The sequence below is a fragment of the Dermacentor andersoni genome, chromosome 8, assembly GCF_023375885.2.
Source record: "Dermacentor andersoni chromosome 8, qqDerAnde1_hic_scaffold, whole genome shotgun sequence".
In the NCBI taxonomy this organism is placed as follows: Eukaryota; Metazoa; Arthropoda; class Arachnida; order Ixodida; family Ixodidae; genus Dermacentor; species Dermacentor andersoni.
In genome coordinates this window covers 96,744,740-96,761,032 of record NC_092821.1, presented here as the reverse complement: position 1 = coordinate 96,761,032, position 16,293 = coordinate 96,744,740, and the positions used below count along the sequence as shown (strand labels likewise).

The following is a 16,293-nucleotide window of genomic DNA, read 5'->3' as shown; positions in this document are numbered from 1 at the left end:
CGCCATCTTCTGGCACTATGTTCAACTGCAGTGCGAAGAATGAAGCATTTCACTGAGTTTGGATTGGACGCATGAGCGCTTGCCTTTATTGAAGGCACCAGCATAGTGAAAGAAAAATTATCTCGTATTGATGCTACCACGGGGCAGTGGGACATCATCTCCGCTCTAGATAAACCCTCAAGTGTAATATCCATTTAACTTTAAAATTTGTAATGGGCATATACTTCTAAATACACCTTGAACAAATATCGCTACACGAAGTACGCGCAACTTTTTCTTATATCTGTATCGGTGATGATTTTGGTTGAGCCAAATGTTCATGGCGTTTTCTCGCTCTACAATTATTTTCAGCCGGGGAACAACAAATCGGTAAGCAAAGTGCTGTCGGGTGTCACAAGCGCACTGTTATGCCTTAGTACGTACCCGAGTAGCGAAAAAAACGGGATGCATGAATTTGTCTAACGTGAACGCTGCATTATTTCAGTCACAAGGACGCGTAAGTATATGCATCGCGACTTCACGAAGTGTATAAACAGCGCGTCGAATTAATTGTCTAGCGCTTATAAGCAAGAGTGCTGAAGCGTTGTATGGATCAGTCGTGATTGAAAGATCGTGACTTCCCCGTCGTTAGCTTCCATTTTTGTCTCCTGAAGCACAGCAACACACAGTGAATGGTTATTTACTTTCCTTGTGGCACACTTGAATGTATCGTGACTAGCGACCTTTTTTAGTGGCCACTGTGTAATTGCAGCCCTCCGGTAAGTGGGGCCGAGATCGTGGATTTGTGTGCAGCGTTTTCAGACTTCCGCCAGACAGCAGGCGCTCAGGTCGCTCCAACAAGAACGGGAGTATGGCTGAGCCATTGTGCAACGCACTCCCGGTGTTGCGAGCGTGTTTGGGATGGCTGAGGTTAGATGTCGAACTCCCTCACGCTACGAAGGTAAGACGTGTGTGCTATGTTTGTTCGTGTGTACGAGTGGGAATATTTGCTGCTCATCAAATTTCCTTGCTTTTCAGACTGCTTGTGCGTTACTGAAGATATCGCACTGGAGAACTAGCGGAGGAGATAAACGGAGTTTATTGGTTCCGACCGATTGTCGTAAAAGGCGACTTTAAGATACCTCCACGTTCTCGTGTTGACCCAACGAAGATTTGGAACTCGGGTTGCTGTTACAACCGAAGGAAAAATATATTGTGCCAGCATACGTGCATTCCCTAACTTTGCTATTTGCGAAATAAACTTCTAGAGGACAAAATTTACGAAAAAAAAAACATTTGAGCGTACAAAATTGTGTCATCGTATAAGAATCAGTGTAAGTAACTTTTCACATGTGCCTTTAAATTGCGCTCTTTTATTTGCTTAGCTTCCCGTGTGCAGAACCAATACAGACAGGACAGTCCTTATCCAGTGTGATCGAGCGGAAAACCACATATAGACTGCGCTGCGATTGTTCCAGTTGAACATAGGGACTACAAGAGATGCCTGTTGGTATTTATGGGGCCCACAAACTTTAAAAGAAATTTGTGAATATCTTCATTGCGTGTGGGCGTTTGTATGATCACTTTATACACCATAGTAAACTAGAATACCAGGCCAGCATATCCGGCATGCAATTGAAGTTTCTATCTGCTTCTAAGAGACGCGATGGGGCGAAGGACTACATAGGTAACCATCTTGATACGCGATTGCTTTGAAAAAAAAAAGATATCTTAAACATTCTGACGATTTGCATGCCAGAACAGCCATCTTCTTATGAGGTACTCTGTAGTCGGAGGCTGGGGGAGATTATATTACATATATGCGTGTCCACCAGGCAGCAACTATGTGTACCGATTAGTAGTAGTATTTGTTAGTTGCGCCGAGACCTCAACACAACGGATGACGGCTTGCGAAAATCTAGCGATTTTCAAGGGCTCTTTTATCGTAGATCTTGAACCTGACGCCGAGTTTTCTGCATGCCCCTGGCTTCCCTGAGGTCCTAAGCAGGCCTTGTGCCTCTATATTGTCTCCTGGCTCTCCAGCCGATAGACCGAATCCTTCCAAATTGTAAGTCAAACTCTGTGTACCTTGTAAATGCTGTAAACGTAGGTGTAGCAGCCGGATGGACGGAAACAGCATACAGTCGAGTCATGTGAGTGTGGTTTTCTCTCAGAAAAAAGTTTTAACATACCCTTCAATATCTTGATGCCGTAAAACATTGTACATGCAATCGAAATTATTGTGGTTGTACATAGCATACAGTTGATCTGCAGAAACAATCTAGCAAATCCTGGTGTGCCTAATTCACACCCTGTGGAACATATCACAAGAAAAAAAAACGGTGAAGGAAATAACACAAAAGTCAGCACGTATAATTGGGTACAAAATACGAAACGTGATTTTGTAGCGTAGTTTGGCCGTGATGACGCCGATCCTGCGCCATGACTGCGTCATTTTCTGTTTTACTAGAGCACTTTTTCAGGTAAAATTGACTTTTTAGACACTAATATATCAGTTAGGCTTGACTTCTGCCAACCTTTAGCGTAGTGCCGATATCTTCGTCCAACTAAAGCCCCCTTTTCTCACTTGAAAGTACTCTAATGCTCTCTTGTATGAGTCTAACGCGCAGGGCCAACACTTGTTGCAAAGGTGAGCTGATGACAATAAAGGAAGAGACGCACGTCCAGTGTCTGAGCTATGGAATCGGAAGGAAAGTACTCCCGAAAAATAAGAGCTGCCCGCTGAAGTATTGCACGCGGTACTTGTGGCCTCCATGCACCTGAAGGTAATTATGTCAAGAAACGAGGATGTTGTAGAACAGGTGCATTAGAGAGCGAGTAATATAGGCAACACCTTTTGATCTTCTTTCTTTGCATTGTTTAAGTAATTAAACTATTGTTGAATTCAGAAGTTTTGAAAACAGCCTTTTCATAGGATGCAATCTTACAACACAGAGCAACAACACACAGCGGAATATAGGCACTTACATGGAGCCCCGTGAATGTAAGGAGGTTCATGCGTGTCAAACTTGAGAAATGAGTGCAAACCAGAAATAGCCGCATATATCTTCACTGACGCGGTGACATAAATTATGCTGATGAAACAGGGAAGGCTATTTTATGTAATCTTGCGTGGTTTTATGTGAAATGCCCTCTGGAGTTAAAGGACCAGATTGCGTTGTTTAAACAACGTTCAACCTGGCAAAGCAGACTAGCAGTAGTATGACCAAATGGGTACTGTGAAACTCATGCAGTTAGAAGATGTCTCAGCTTTTATCGCTTCATGTTGCCGAGCAAATCTGTCTCATCGAGCCATCGGTTAATCAAATGGGGCCGCATTTTGTACGGTTTTCCTAAATTTTACATTCATGTGGTACTTTTAACTATCTCTCATTAAGCCGTGCCCCCGCTATCACCGAGATTGGTCACTAGGTGGGACGGATGATTCCGAATGTCATCGGTAAGGTCCAAGAGGAAAAAAAGGGGACATTTTTCTCCGGCATAGGTTCTGTCGGTCTAAACGCTCAGAAAAGAACGTACGTTTCAACTTGGCTACGACAGAGCAGATGGCCTTGCTTGGCAGAGCCGACACTAAGCTAGCAATTTCGAGTCACTGCCAACGCACAGTCTTGTAAAAAATGACATGCCCCACCTGATACCCACATTGTAAAACACTTATTTAGAAATACGAATGCGTGTCGCAGAATTTTCAACGCGATAGGTCTCCTGCGACGAGTTTCCTTATTTCTGTTACCGCAAAAAAAAAAAGTTCTCTTAAGTCGCTTCGAAGTTTCTAACCGAATAAGATCTGTCAATAAATTTCGAAGAATTGAAAGAACATTGCTAAAAAAATTGGTCAGATTAAATTTAATGAAACTGAGCTTTGTCTTTACGATGGCCCACTTGTTTGTACCTACATAAGTAAACATGCTACGCGCAAAATGGACACCACACAGAGATGAAGAACAGCGCAGAGCGCTACGACCAACTGAACTTATTGCTGCTTGACGAGCACGAATATATACAAGGAATCATAACAAGTAAAAAAAAATATCAACTAAGCATAGAAAAATCCGGATAGGGCACCTTCCTTCACATCCTATCACGCATGATCATCATTTACTTGTTGTGTAACACAACTCAGGTATCACCGATGCGCAGGTGCATCAGTAATACATTTGTTACATACATTTGTTACATACATACATGTTAATACATTTGAGTGTGCCTGAAGTGTCCCAAGAATGATCATTGCGATAAAAATTTACAGTAGCACCGCGCCTCTTTGCCGATTCCCCGTAGTGGGTGAACGCAAAGCTGGCGAGCAAGAAGAAGAAGAACCCGTTCAGGCGAGCCACGCGGTCACGATTCACGTGCCCGAGAAGGCGAAGAAGCTGTAGAGGTGAATCACCCGTGTTTCCTGTCGTTCCGCTGTCACCCTGGCTTCAGACAGAAAATGCCGACCGTAAGTGCCGCCTCTTTATTTCTCGCTGGTGAGCTTAGGCTTCACAAAATTTGTGGTTCTGACGAGACTAGCTCGGGGTTACGACGTTTGTCGAGGCACCAAACCGTCGCCTTCTATAGTTATTAGCAAGCGCGGCAGGGCTGTTCCTGTGTGTGTGTGCGGTCAGTCAGCTAGTCATACTATCCCGAGCTAATGACGGCAAGCAGGCGGCAAAGCAACAGCGAGTGTTGTCAGCCACTCTTTAACGTTGTCGTATTGCCCGTCCGAGAGCAGGCGTGCACGTTCACAGCACTTGTAACTTACGAGTGCATTCCTGCTCAAGAAACTTACCACGTCACTTGGGTTAGGACTGTTGCGAGCATGTGGTGTCGCGGTATTCAGCGTCCCGCGAATCACGTCTTGCGAACCCTTCATGACTTCGGATGCCGGCTGCCCAGTCTCGCCGCACACACAGAAAATAAGAAAAAAATACGCGTGCGATGGTGTCGTTGAATCTCGGTGGTCTACCAGCGCAACAGCCTGATGCTCTCCATTCGCCTACAGTTAGGTCACAATCCCCGGCATAGCTATTTCGGGCCAACGTCAACTATAGCTCGCAGACAATTGGCGCATATGTGTCGCGTCGCGTGCGAACGTACGCGACCATTACGTCATAGGAGCAGGAACCTAACCACTATCTCTGGCATCGTACTTCTTTGCACACACATCTCGATCCCTACTCTGCCCTCGACGAAAACCGAACATCGCCTTCGCCCTTGCGACAGCGCTACGTGGACGCTTCACAGCGTGCATTTGCGCAGACTGCTGTTTGCGTTTCGGCGTAACTTCTGAACAGTGTTGTGCATAAAACAAATTTAGGACAACACTAAAGTCGTGACCTCTTCTGTGCGTAAAGGAAAGGTTGCGTGGAATTTCACTTTTTTTTTTTATAGAACGACCATGAAGACACTTCCACGGATCGCGTTTTGTTTCATGACATCCAATTAACCCTGTTCCCGAAAATATCGCTTCGCATAGATTCCGACATGTGCATTGGATTCTAATATTTTAGTTAATTATATTGTTCTTGGTATTGTGTTTCTTGGCTCCTGTCACACCTGTTGGGTCGTACAGTCTTAATCAAGCCCGTCTAGTGCCCTTTTGAGCACGGACCTCAGCATCCCGGCTGTTCGAATCAAGTTTGAATTAGAAAGTCTAGGAATTCACGCGATAGCGTTAACGGCCCTGTGTTTCAGAAAATCCGGTGTCGGCGCCGACGTCTCCGGCCGAAAAAATCGTTTCGAACCACGCATCCCAATCCCCGCAGGCCCTCCGCGTGGGGCAGGGGCGTTAGAGAACTAACTGAATTTCTCAAAGTAAGATGCGGCACTAAATTCGTAAATTACGACTTACGCACAACCTACACACATAACGTCAGATAGTAATTTCAGTTTACGAGAAAACATATTTCTGTTACGCGTAAACTCAAACGCAAACCCTCTTTCGCGTTTTCAGCTGCCGTTTGAGGCCTTCATATCTTAGTACAGGAACGGCGCGGCCCGCTCGGTTCCTTTCAATACCATGAAAGAAAAAGAACCACGAAGCTCGCCTTCATGCATAGCGTCTGCCGCAAGCGTTTTCGCGAAAGCATTACGGTTATATAAGCTACAGTTTGTCGCGAAGCGTGAGAATAAGTCAGGAATCTTTGAATGCTACCTCGTCCCACTCTTAAAGGCGAAGCTTAAGCGTCCTTCAAAATTTTAAATATATAGTTGGCGTCACGTCCATTTTTTCGCCGGAATGGCTCTTCGCAGTACGCCGAGCGACCCTTCGCTGGTTGCTTCCGCCCACGAGCCGCAGGAGCAGCTGCAGCTGCAGCAACAGCAGCAGCAGCAGCAGCAGCAGCTAGGGGCGGGCTCGCCCAACAACGCAGCCATGGAGGCGCTGCGTCGCTATCGTCCCGCGGTCAAGGGGGCCACGCCCACCGCGGCCCCGGACGACCCAAGCGCCGGGGGCCGCCACGAGCGCGCCATGATGGTCGCCCTGCTGGTCAACATGTCGGCGGGCATGGCGCTGGGCTACGCCTCCGTGTCCATGCCCCGCATCGAGCTCGAGCCCTGGTACAGCTGGCAGCACAGTGCGACCCACAAAGAGTGGATCGCCAACGTCGTGCTGCTCGGGGCTGTCGCTGGAGCGCTGCTCTCTGGTGAGCCGGCTGTAGACGACAGACGAACCTGAACACGAAAAAAAAAAAAAACCCGCTTAAACGAATTTGCCATCTACACTGTCAAAATGTTTACACCCTTAATGGTGTTTCCTTGTCGCGCTGGTGACACCATTACCGTTAGGGCCTTACAAAAATTTAGAGGGACCGACAACGGACTTCTAACTAGACGTGCTATGACAATAGACGTAGTTGAACACTAATCATTATGACAGTTTGGGCGCACTGAAATATCCGACAGGAGAATTTCATAGAGAGACATATGAAACTCTCCTGTCGGGTATTTCTATGCGCCCAAAGCTGTCAGAAGGGTTACATAGGCCTGAACTCCGTAATTTGTCATCGCACGTCTAGGTAGAGCTCCGTTGTCGGTCTTTACAAATTTTTGTAAGGCCCTAACGGTAAGGGTGTTACCAGTGCGACAAGAAAACACCTTTAATGGTGTAAACATTTTTACAGTGTATATCGAACGCACAAAACTTACTGACCGATAGTGGCGTCGAATACCTCGCTCACGATGAACTGGACATTCCATATATCAAGCTCGGGGCATCTGGGCGTCGTCGGATGCATTCGCGCGCGCTTTCTTCGATGGATTTTGTTTACCATTGCTGATGATAATGATCTAAAGAAAGGAAAGGCGTTTGATTATACCATTGCTGTGCCGACACCGAGGAAAAGGGATTGAAGCAGGTCTGCACCGTCTTGAGCATCAACAACGCCATACTCAGTGATGTTCAGAAACACTTCGAAAAATGTGCAAAGAATATTTCGAGGAAACCTAAGCAATTATGAGTTGAAATGCAAAAACATCAATCTCCGATTGAATTCCGCTGAGCGGTCTTTTAAGAGTTACTAAATCCTCGCGGGCGAGCGACCGCGTCGAGACGCTTGGAGCCGTTTCGAATTTGCCTCACCGAGGTACACTTAGAAAAGAGGCGGGAGCTTGCGCAGACGAGGAACGCGAGGATAACGCAGGCTTCCCTGAGTGAGAGCGAGGGTGACGTGGCGTCGCGGCGATGCCTCCTCCCCTCCCGCAATATAGAGCCAGCAGGTGTACCCTTTGGCCCGCTATGCTTCGTCGAGGCGAAGAAGGTTTTATAACAAAAAGTTGACAGATTAGCTGACCTGGGGCGGCTTGCACGAACATTTAATAACGAAAATAACAACGAATTTAAAAACGCACTCTTGTGCGGACTACGCGTTGTCTATGGGACATTTAAGAGCGCGTTCTTCAATTTGTTGTTGTTTTCGTTATTAAAAGTTAGTACAAGCTGCCCCTGCCTTGCAAACGGCGTGCTTCAAGGTATGAGGCACGCGTGGTCCTTGGGATGCACAAGTCCACGAACATAGCTTGGCTGCAGGCGTCGGGCTTCGGCAAGCTAGGCACGCGTCTCTCATTGTTTAAAATACCAAATACTGCACGCCATCGGCATGTTTTAGCACTGCACTCAGTGTGCCTTAATGCCGCATGTCCCGCGCTGGTTATAATCTTCAAACGACTGCTGATTGCATTTGCTGCTACTTAGGGGTATAGCAACCGGTAATCAGCGTACAAATACAATTTTTATTGGGATAACACTTACACGGAAACTCCAGCCGCAATCTCGGCCTCAGAGTCGTGTCCCAGCGAATCCCGCTTCAGTAGGAGAGAACGCAGCACTGCTGTTCCGGGTAATGTTTCACGTATACCGCGCACCCATAGAACGTTCCTCTGACGTGCTATGCTGGAGTAGTGGCACTTTGCAAAAAGAAAAGCACTTTGTAGAGTCAGCAGCACTCATAATGTACGCATATCTGGTGGTAGAACCATAAGTGCGACAAGAATAGACGCATTAACGTCTTTGTAGTCTCATCACATGGCGAGTTTGAAGACTATAGCTGCCGCGCGTGCTCCGACAGGTTCATAGGTTGCAGCGCCCATGTGTATCATGGCAATTACCAAAAGAACCAGTCAATAACCCTTCCAGCAACGTTTCTCAGCCCATCTACCGCGAAGCTATTGATCGGCTTGGACAGCCATTTACCCGTGGTTTCAGCTAAGTGCTTTGGTAAAGCTAGTAACTTATGGTATAATAGCTGTTGCGCTTAGTTTGCCAAACCTAGCCTGCTAAGCTAGCTTCACTCGAGAGGGTTCGGGTGTTAAACGCTACAAGGGTCAGTTTCCATTGGCGGCCTGTCCGCACCCAGAGATTCTTAGCACCCTCTGCTGCGTTACAGGTCTGACCGCCGCCTTGGCCAGGTGCTCCGCAGCTGCTGGGTACTGAGGGCCATTGGGTAATTGAGAGAGTCATTTGGGGAGCGAGTAGCCGAATACTGCACCAGGGAGGCCATTTCCTTTTCTGGTGAGGGAGTGTCTTGTTGAAACTTAGTGGGTCATCAGCATCTTTTGCCGACGACAGGTGTCACTCCAAGCCTGCAGATGTTGTTCACTAGAGGAGGTGAATTTCAAGCTCACCATCATAAAAAAAAAAACACCTTATAGACGGATTTGAACTTCCGGCTATGGCAACGGAGCATTCGACATACCTCAGTCAGATAATCCCATAGGCGGCGAGGTTACCTTATTGCCAACAAGTACAGCTCAGAGGGCCCTACATGCCTAAAAACTTTGATTTATCCGCAATAGATTTGTTTTTCTGATCGTGAAGGGTAACTCAATATATAACGATTTCTAAACGGCTCTGGCCTCGTAGCACCGGAGCTTGGAGCTTCAGTAGGTACAAAAGCTCCAGGGTTCTCTCTAGTACATTTTCTAGGAAACCTTACATCGAAAACTAACCAGGTCAGTCTTACGACCAGCGTATACTTGTTAAGGAAGAAAGAATACAAAACCAAAGGGTAGGTGGCGACGCCACTTAAAGATTCACCTAGAAGCCGTTCGTGACGTCGTAGACGTTTGACAGCGTTTGCTGGGGATCACTTTATTCTTTATCACTAAGGATAGCATTGTATTCGAAAGGAAAGACAAGGATTCAATGCGGTGACCTTTGCACAGCATTAGCGAAAACGCACTAAAGTATCCGGAAACACTTCCAGTCACAATCAGATCGTCGAACCGCACCTGAAATTGAGCCCGGAACCCTGCATGAACCGGAATTTTGGCTGAAACTGAACCCGAACACGGTTTATTCTGGTAACGTGCCTGAACCCGGATACCTGACAGAATTAAGACTACGTCGATAGCTCTGGGAGCAACTAAGCGTTCAGCTTCGGCAGCCTTTCTCTGGCGCTAATCTTCGAAGTCACCTGCATCGCTTCAAAACAAATTAGAGCGCAGTACAAAGCAGTCGAACATACCATTACAATTTCTTGTTGTTCTATCAAGTCCCAGGGTTCGACAAATTGCTTTAACGCACGCCATCCTGTTAATCACAGCGTGTTTACAGGAGGTATTCAGAGACCTGGATTGGGAAGAATTGGGGATAAGAGTTAATGGAGAATACCTTAGTAACTTGCGATTCGCTGATGATATTGCCTTGCTTAGTAACTCAGGGGACCAACTGCAATGCATGCTCACTGACCTGGAGAGGCAAAGCCGAAGGGTGGGTCTAAAAATTAATCTGCAGAAAACTAAAGTAATGTTTAACAGTCTCGGAAGGGAACAGCAGTTTACAATAGGTAGTGAGGCACTGGAAGTGGTAAGGGAATACATATACTTAGGACAGGTAGTGACTGCGGATCCGGATCATGAGACTGAAATAATCAGAAGAATAAGAATGGGCTGGGGTGCGTTTGGCAGGCATTCTCAGATCATGAACAGCAAGTTGCCATTATCCCTCAAGAGAAAAGTTTATAACAGCTGTGTCTTACCAGTACTCACGTTCGGGGCAGAAACCTGGAGGATTACGAAAAGAGTTCTACTTAAATTGAGGACGACGCAACGAGCTATGGAAAGAAGAATGATAGGTGTAACGTTAAGGGATAAGAAAAGAGCCGATTGGGTGAGGGTACAAACGCGACTTAATGATATCTTAGTTGAAATCAAGAAAAAGAAATGGGCATGGGCAGGACACGTAATGAGGAGGGAAGATAACCGATGGTCATTAAGAGTTACGGAATGGATTCCAAGGAAAGGAAAGCGTAGCAGAGGGCGGCAGAAAGTTAGGTGGGCGGATGAGATTAAGAAGTTTGCAGGAACAACATGGCCACGATTAGTACGTGACCGGGGTAGTTGGAGAAGTATGGGAGAGGCCTTTGCCCTGCAGTGGGCATAACCAGGCTGATTATGATGATGATGATCCTGTTAATTGGGGAATAATGACGATGATGGTAATGTACTGGCTCCTCTTTGACACCGGCGGTAGCAGTCACCTAGACTGCTTGGGCTAATAGAGTTTTACTTTTTGCATTGCACTCTAGCATTGCTGTCGCGAACATTTGCTCCTGAGTGTGTTTTTTTTTTAAATGGCAGCCACGGGCCTCAAAAAAGAGAGGCTCCAACTACCCGGTGTGTAATCGTACGCATTCTCTTCAGCGGTCTCTTGCTTCACACACACCCAGGGCTTGTGCTCCACCTGCTGGGCCCCAGAAGAACGTTGCTGCTGTCCGCCTTCGGCCTAATCAACGCCTGGATATGCGTCGTGGTGTCCAACAGCGTCACCATGCTGTTCATCGGCCGCGTAACGTGCGGTATCTGGCTCGGCGTCTCCACCAACTCCGTGAGCCTCTACGTCTGCGACGTGGCTCCTCCCACAAAGAGGACCTTCTTTGGATCGCTCACCGAGGTGCGACACCTATTTTACGCCAGCACCCTTAAACTAGGGTGTAAATTCGGTGTCCCTGTGCTTCCAATTGTCGATTAATTTTGCCTCATTCTACGATTTGCTGCACTTTCGAAATACTTTCTAGGGGCAATGACGGCAAAGCTACACGGGTGGAGCTTCTCCACATGTCTTACGGCGCCAAGTAGCCCGGCAGACTTCGACAACGCTTTCTGCTATGCTGAATCAGCCTATCTTGATGCTGGTGACGGTTTCGCGTTTGCCTAAAGCCGAAAGGAGATAGGCAGAGAATAAGAGAAATTTAAGACTCGGAGCTCATTGCGATACAAGAGCTGCAGTAAATAAGATGTTTGTTCTGTATGTTGCTCAGCCACATCTTCAGCTTAAGCTAACGCGAATAAGAGTGTCCGACTATTTTCTGGCGGGCTCTTTCTTGTGCGTGCATCGGTTCCGTAGCTTCCCCTTCAGTACGAAAAAGAAAAGGTGTCCGTGTGTATGGCCCCCTGGCTAGCAGATAGACACCATCCCGGAAATGTATTGATCTCGGGTTTGATCCCTGAACCAGGACGAAGTGTTTCTTTTGTCTACTACATCGTGCTAATGTGCTGTGGAGTGTGATTTCTCACTTTCACTCTAAATATATGTGTGCGCGAATACAAAAATTCCTAATACGAATATAACAGGGTATTTTCTATGTCATTCATATGCTAGAAGTGTTCGAATATTTGTTTCACCTCAAATACAAGGGGTAAAACAAGGTTTATTGGAGTCACGCAGGAGAAACAACAATGGTAAGTTGTGACCGTAGGAATGATTCTGACGCACGGGATCCACGGTTGTTGCGCACATACATCAGCTTTTGAGCGAACGCAAGCGACAGGTAACTTCTGGTGAATAATTTCTATTTGAAATTATTCTATGGACAATCGACGAAGTCGTCTTGACTTACGCTTATGTGGCGTGGAAGAATTTCGAAGTCAATATCTGGCACAGCGCGGTTGAATTCTAATATTGCGCGCGAATTACAAGACATTCTAGCATTTCATCAATAAAATAAACTGGTTGAGTGAATAAACGACTTTTATTTAACAGTAGAACAAGGTGCGAAACTTTTGAAAAATTCCGTGGAGGAACTCGCCCAGCTTCCTAAGTGACGTCGGGCAAGGGAACCCCGCATGGGGCTTCAGATTCCTTCTTCAACTGCCCAGTTCCTGCGGTAGCCAAACGTTGTCCTAAGGAACTCAGTGTTGTCGACACCGAAGACATACATTGTGGGATTGATGAGAAGGCCGTGACCCTGTAGTCGAGATGCCAGCAGGCGTAAATGGTTGACATGCTGCTTGGGGGAATAGCTAGCCACCAGCAGGTCGTCAAGATAGGCAAAGCTCAAGTGGAGTCTATGATTGACCTCGTTGCTAGATCTCTTACGACTGAGCAGCGTTTTTTAACCCGCACGGCATGCGGACATTCTCGAAAATGTCAAACTGCATCATAATAGTCGTCATAGGGTTGTCTGCCGCTCGACAGATATCTAGTGGCAGGCCTTGACTAAGCTTATGTTGCTAAATAACGTTGTTTCATCTAAGGTGGGAGCGAAATAATGAATATGAAGGAGCAGATTACGATCGGCGAAAATGCGCGCACTGATTTCTTGGTATGGTCGCCGCATTGGCACCAATCTCCAGGGTCACGCTTTGGTACCACGGGGAGAGCTTATCTCCTGATCCACCGGGCCTACGATTTAATGAACTTATACGGAAGGTCATTCCTTATAAATCTTGAGGAGGCTCGAGTAGACAGGCTTGCTGTTACACGTTCAGCGTATTTTACGGGCCTCAACGCCTACACTACGGAGAGGTCGCTTGAGGACCTGCTGCCTCTGGGGGGGGGGGGGGGGGGGGGAGGGGCAACGCTCGGCACCCCCCCAAAACGCATCTAATTGTTTTTTTAATTTCATTTCTGTTTGAAGACAAACAAGTTCGCATATAACTCGCACATGGCCGGATTGAGTCTTCTCTCCCGTTTGCACCGCCTACAGGTGGCCGTGAGCTTGGGCATGCTAGCGGCCTACGTGCTGGGTGGTCTTGCGTGGCAGTTGTCGGCGATCCTGTGCACGCTGGCGCCGGTGCCAGTGTTCGTGTTGCACAACTACCTCATCGAGAGCCCGCGCTGGTTTGTGACCAAAGGCCGCTACCGTGACTCAAACACGGCCATGGTGCGGCTTTACGGCGACGACGTGCCCACCGACTTCAGGTTCAGCCGGACGGGAGACGATTCGAACGTCTCTACAGTCGGCTGGCACAAGCTGGCCAGGTAGGCAGCGATGAAACGCCGCGCTTGACTCTGACGCAACCACAAAGAGCACAGCAGAGCTGATAAAGTGCTATAAGGCACAAAAGTTAAACTTTCGGCTTGTCGGTGCTGCATTACCAAAGTGAGCCGCTGCAACAGGCACGGAAAGAACAAGAATGGACACTTAAGGCGCGAAACTAACAACTGAAACGGTCTTTTCCCTTGCAGGTATTCTTTGATTTACTTACTTTTACTTTTACTTTTATTTAACGAATTCTTTGGTTTACTTTATATTCTTTGATTGGGCTATTCAATGTTTATCACCGAGTGTGTGCCCATCCTTGGCCAATCCTCCAGAAGCGGCATGTGTCACTGTGACAGACGTACATAATTATTAAATGTAGCTCCATATCTGTAGCACTTCTCTGTGCATAAGCCTACCACGACCATTCTTCTCCTTTCAGCGTTACGCATCGCTTTCGTGACATCGCTTGGTATACGTCTCACATTGTGCCTCCGCCTGATTTGCTCCTTTCTTATCGGCATAGCTTTACATCCGTATAGAGCAGCAGCATAAAAATTGCATTAAATTGCATTATAGTGGATAGACGTGAATACTTCACGAGGTTTCGTGCTGCATTGAATAAATTATTTGCATTTCATGAATGAATTCATTGCACACCGTTTGGCTGACTTCGCTTCGCACGTACCCCGACATGTCTGCATGGTCTTTTTTCTGCATAGTTCCTTTTTTTTGCCATAGTGTCGACGACATGGTCATCCCTTGCTCCTTTAGGCCGACCCTTACCCTCTAGCTGCAGCGCAGTGCGTGTGCAAATAAAGTCAGCCGTACCACTACTATCCGCGTGTGTGCTTGACCCTCCGCAGGATGCTGTCGGTGTGCCTGCTGCTGAACCTGCTGCAGAGCCTGTCGTGCGCGCAGCTCGTGCTGCTGCGCGCCGTGCAGGTGGTGGGTCCCCTGGTGGACGTGATCGCACCGCAGGAGTCGGCCTGCCTGGTGCTCGCCATGCACGTCACCTGCGCGACCCTGTTCGCCGCCCTGACCCGCTGCATCGGCCGCCGCCAGCTGCTCATTGTCTCGGCCGTGCTGGTAGCCGGCGTCCTGTCCACCATGCGTCCGTTCGATCACGTCGTCTTCAGGTGAGCTCGCTCATCGCAGGTCCCCGTCAAGCCCGAAACGCCCACTTCCAAATTGCTCTGTGATTGAGAGAGCTCCACTACTAGAGCGTTACCATTTGCGTCAAATTGCCAGAATTCAACCAAGGGGATGCTCTCGCTTCTATGATCATTTTCTCACTCGTTAAAAAAAGAAATATAAGAGAATGCACCCCTTAAAAGGTGAACGACAAAATGTACTAATTCTCGTGCATCTCGTGGACAGCCGTCGTAATCCTATGGTCGCAATACGCAGCGGAGCCTGAATGAGCTGACGGCGGGAACTTGAATAACAAGGAGAAACAAGGCGTGGCGAGAACCGAACGAGCTGATTCTCTGACTCACTCACCTACCTTTTCTTTGAAAGGAATGTGCCCCCGGCTTTCTTGAATAGCAAGGAGAAATAAGGAGAGGCGAGAATCGGACCGAGCTTATTCTCTGACTCACTTATGTATATTTTCCTTAAAAGGAATGCGCCCCGGCTTTCTGGACCTGCTGCTGACTCGTAACTTGACCTAACACTTTCCTTCAGTGCGCGTTTCTTAAAGCTGACCCATTCACCCGCGCAGCCGGTGGACGCCCGACCAGGCCAGCGCAACCAGGTGGGACGCCCTGAGCTCCGTCTGCCTGCTGGTGCTGGCCTACTCGGTGGGCCTGTGTCACGTGCCTCCGCTGGTAATCAGCGAGCTGATGCCCCTGAAGGGGTGGCGCTACCTGAGCGCCTCGTTCGTCTGGTTCTGGCGCTGGCTGGTCGCCTTTGTGATGGTCCACTTCGACGAGGAGCTGCTGAGGGCCGGCGACTTCGGGAGCCTGTCGCTGGCGTTCGGCCTGGCGGTGCTTCTGGTGGCCGCGGCCGCTGTGCCCTTCGTGCCGGAGACCGAAGGCCGCACGCTGGCCGACATTCACCGCGATGAGTGACGGCGCGACCACGTGCGGCACTCCTTCGCAGTTGACAGTGTGCACACCAGCCTGTCGAAATATCTGTCGCGCTTCGTGGCTGCTCGGCAGACTATGAACTGCGCCACGCGGATAGAAAACTGTTGCATTGTGTTTTTTTTTATTTGGTGTAATTTTGCATTTATGGACTATGCTGTGCGTTGAAACTATGTCCTCTGTATTTTTTCGTCCTCATGTCAGAACAATGTAGGGCTGCGTTAGGCTTCTACGTGCAAGCTTATACTTTAAGAAATGGCCACTGTAGCGTATGTCTGCTGCATTCGTCCTTTTGTCGCAAGAATCTGAAGTGCCCCTCTGTATTAGCGGGCGAGGCTGAAAAACAAGCATATTCTTAGTGCACCGGGGCTATAGTTCACACTTCTTATTGAAAAAGAATTTTGCAAGTGACCGTATTTACGATGCGGGTTGCAACGAGATTTCGGGGAACTTATTGCGACGTTGCGGTGTTTACTTCAGGGTAAATGGGGACTCATTTAAAGGAAGGAGAGACCAAACCG

The 16,293-nt window shown here is 47.9% G+C and overlaps 1 protein-coding gene across 1 annotated transcript; it reads left to right on the top strand.

Moving 5' to 3' along the window:
• Positions 1-438: 438 nt before the first annotated feature.
• Positions 439-16,046, top strand: LOC126529319 (facilitated trehalose transporter Tret1-like). The gene is made up of 6 exons (XM_050176921.3): positions 439-4,444; positions 6,238-6,629; positions 11,151-11,374; positions 13,410-13,684; positions 14,552-14,824; positions 15,409-16,046. The coding sequence occupies exons 2-6, from the start codon at positions 6,359-6,361 to the stop codon at positions 15,755-15,757; spliced, it is 1,392 nt and encodes a 463-aa protein (XP_050032878.1). The 5' UTR covers positions 439-4,444; positions 6,238-6,358; the 3' UTR covers positions 15,758-16,046.
• The last annotated feature ends 247 nt before the right edge of the window (positions 16,047-16,293 follow it).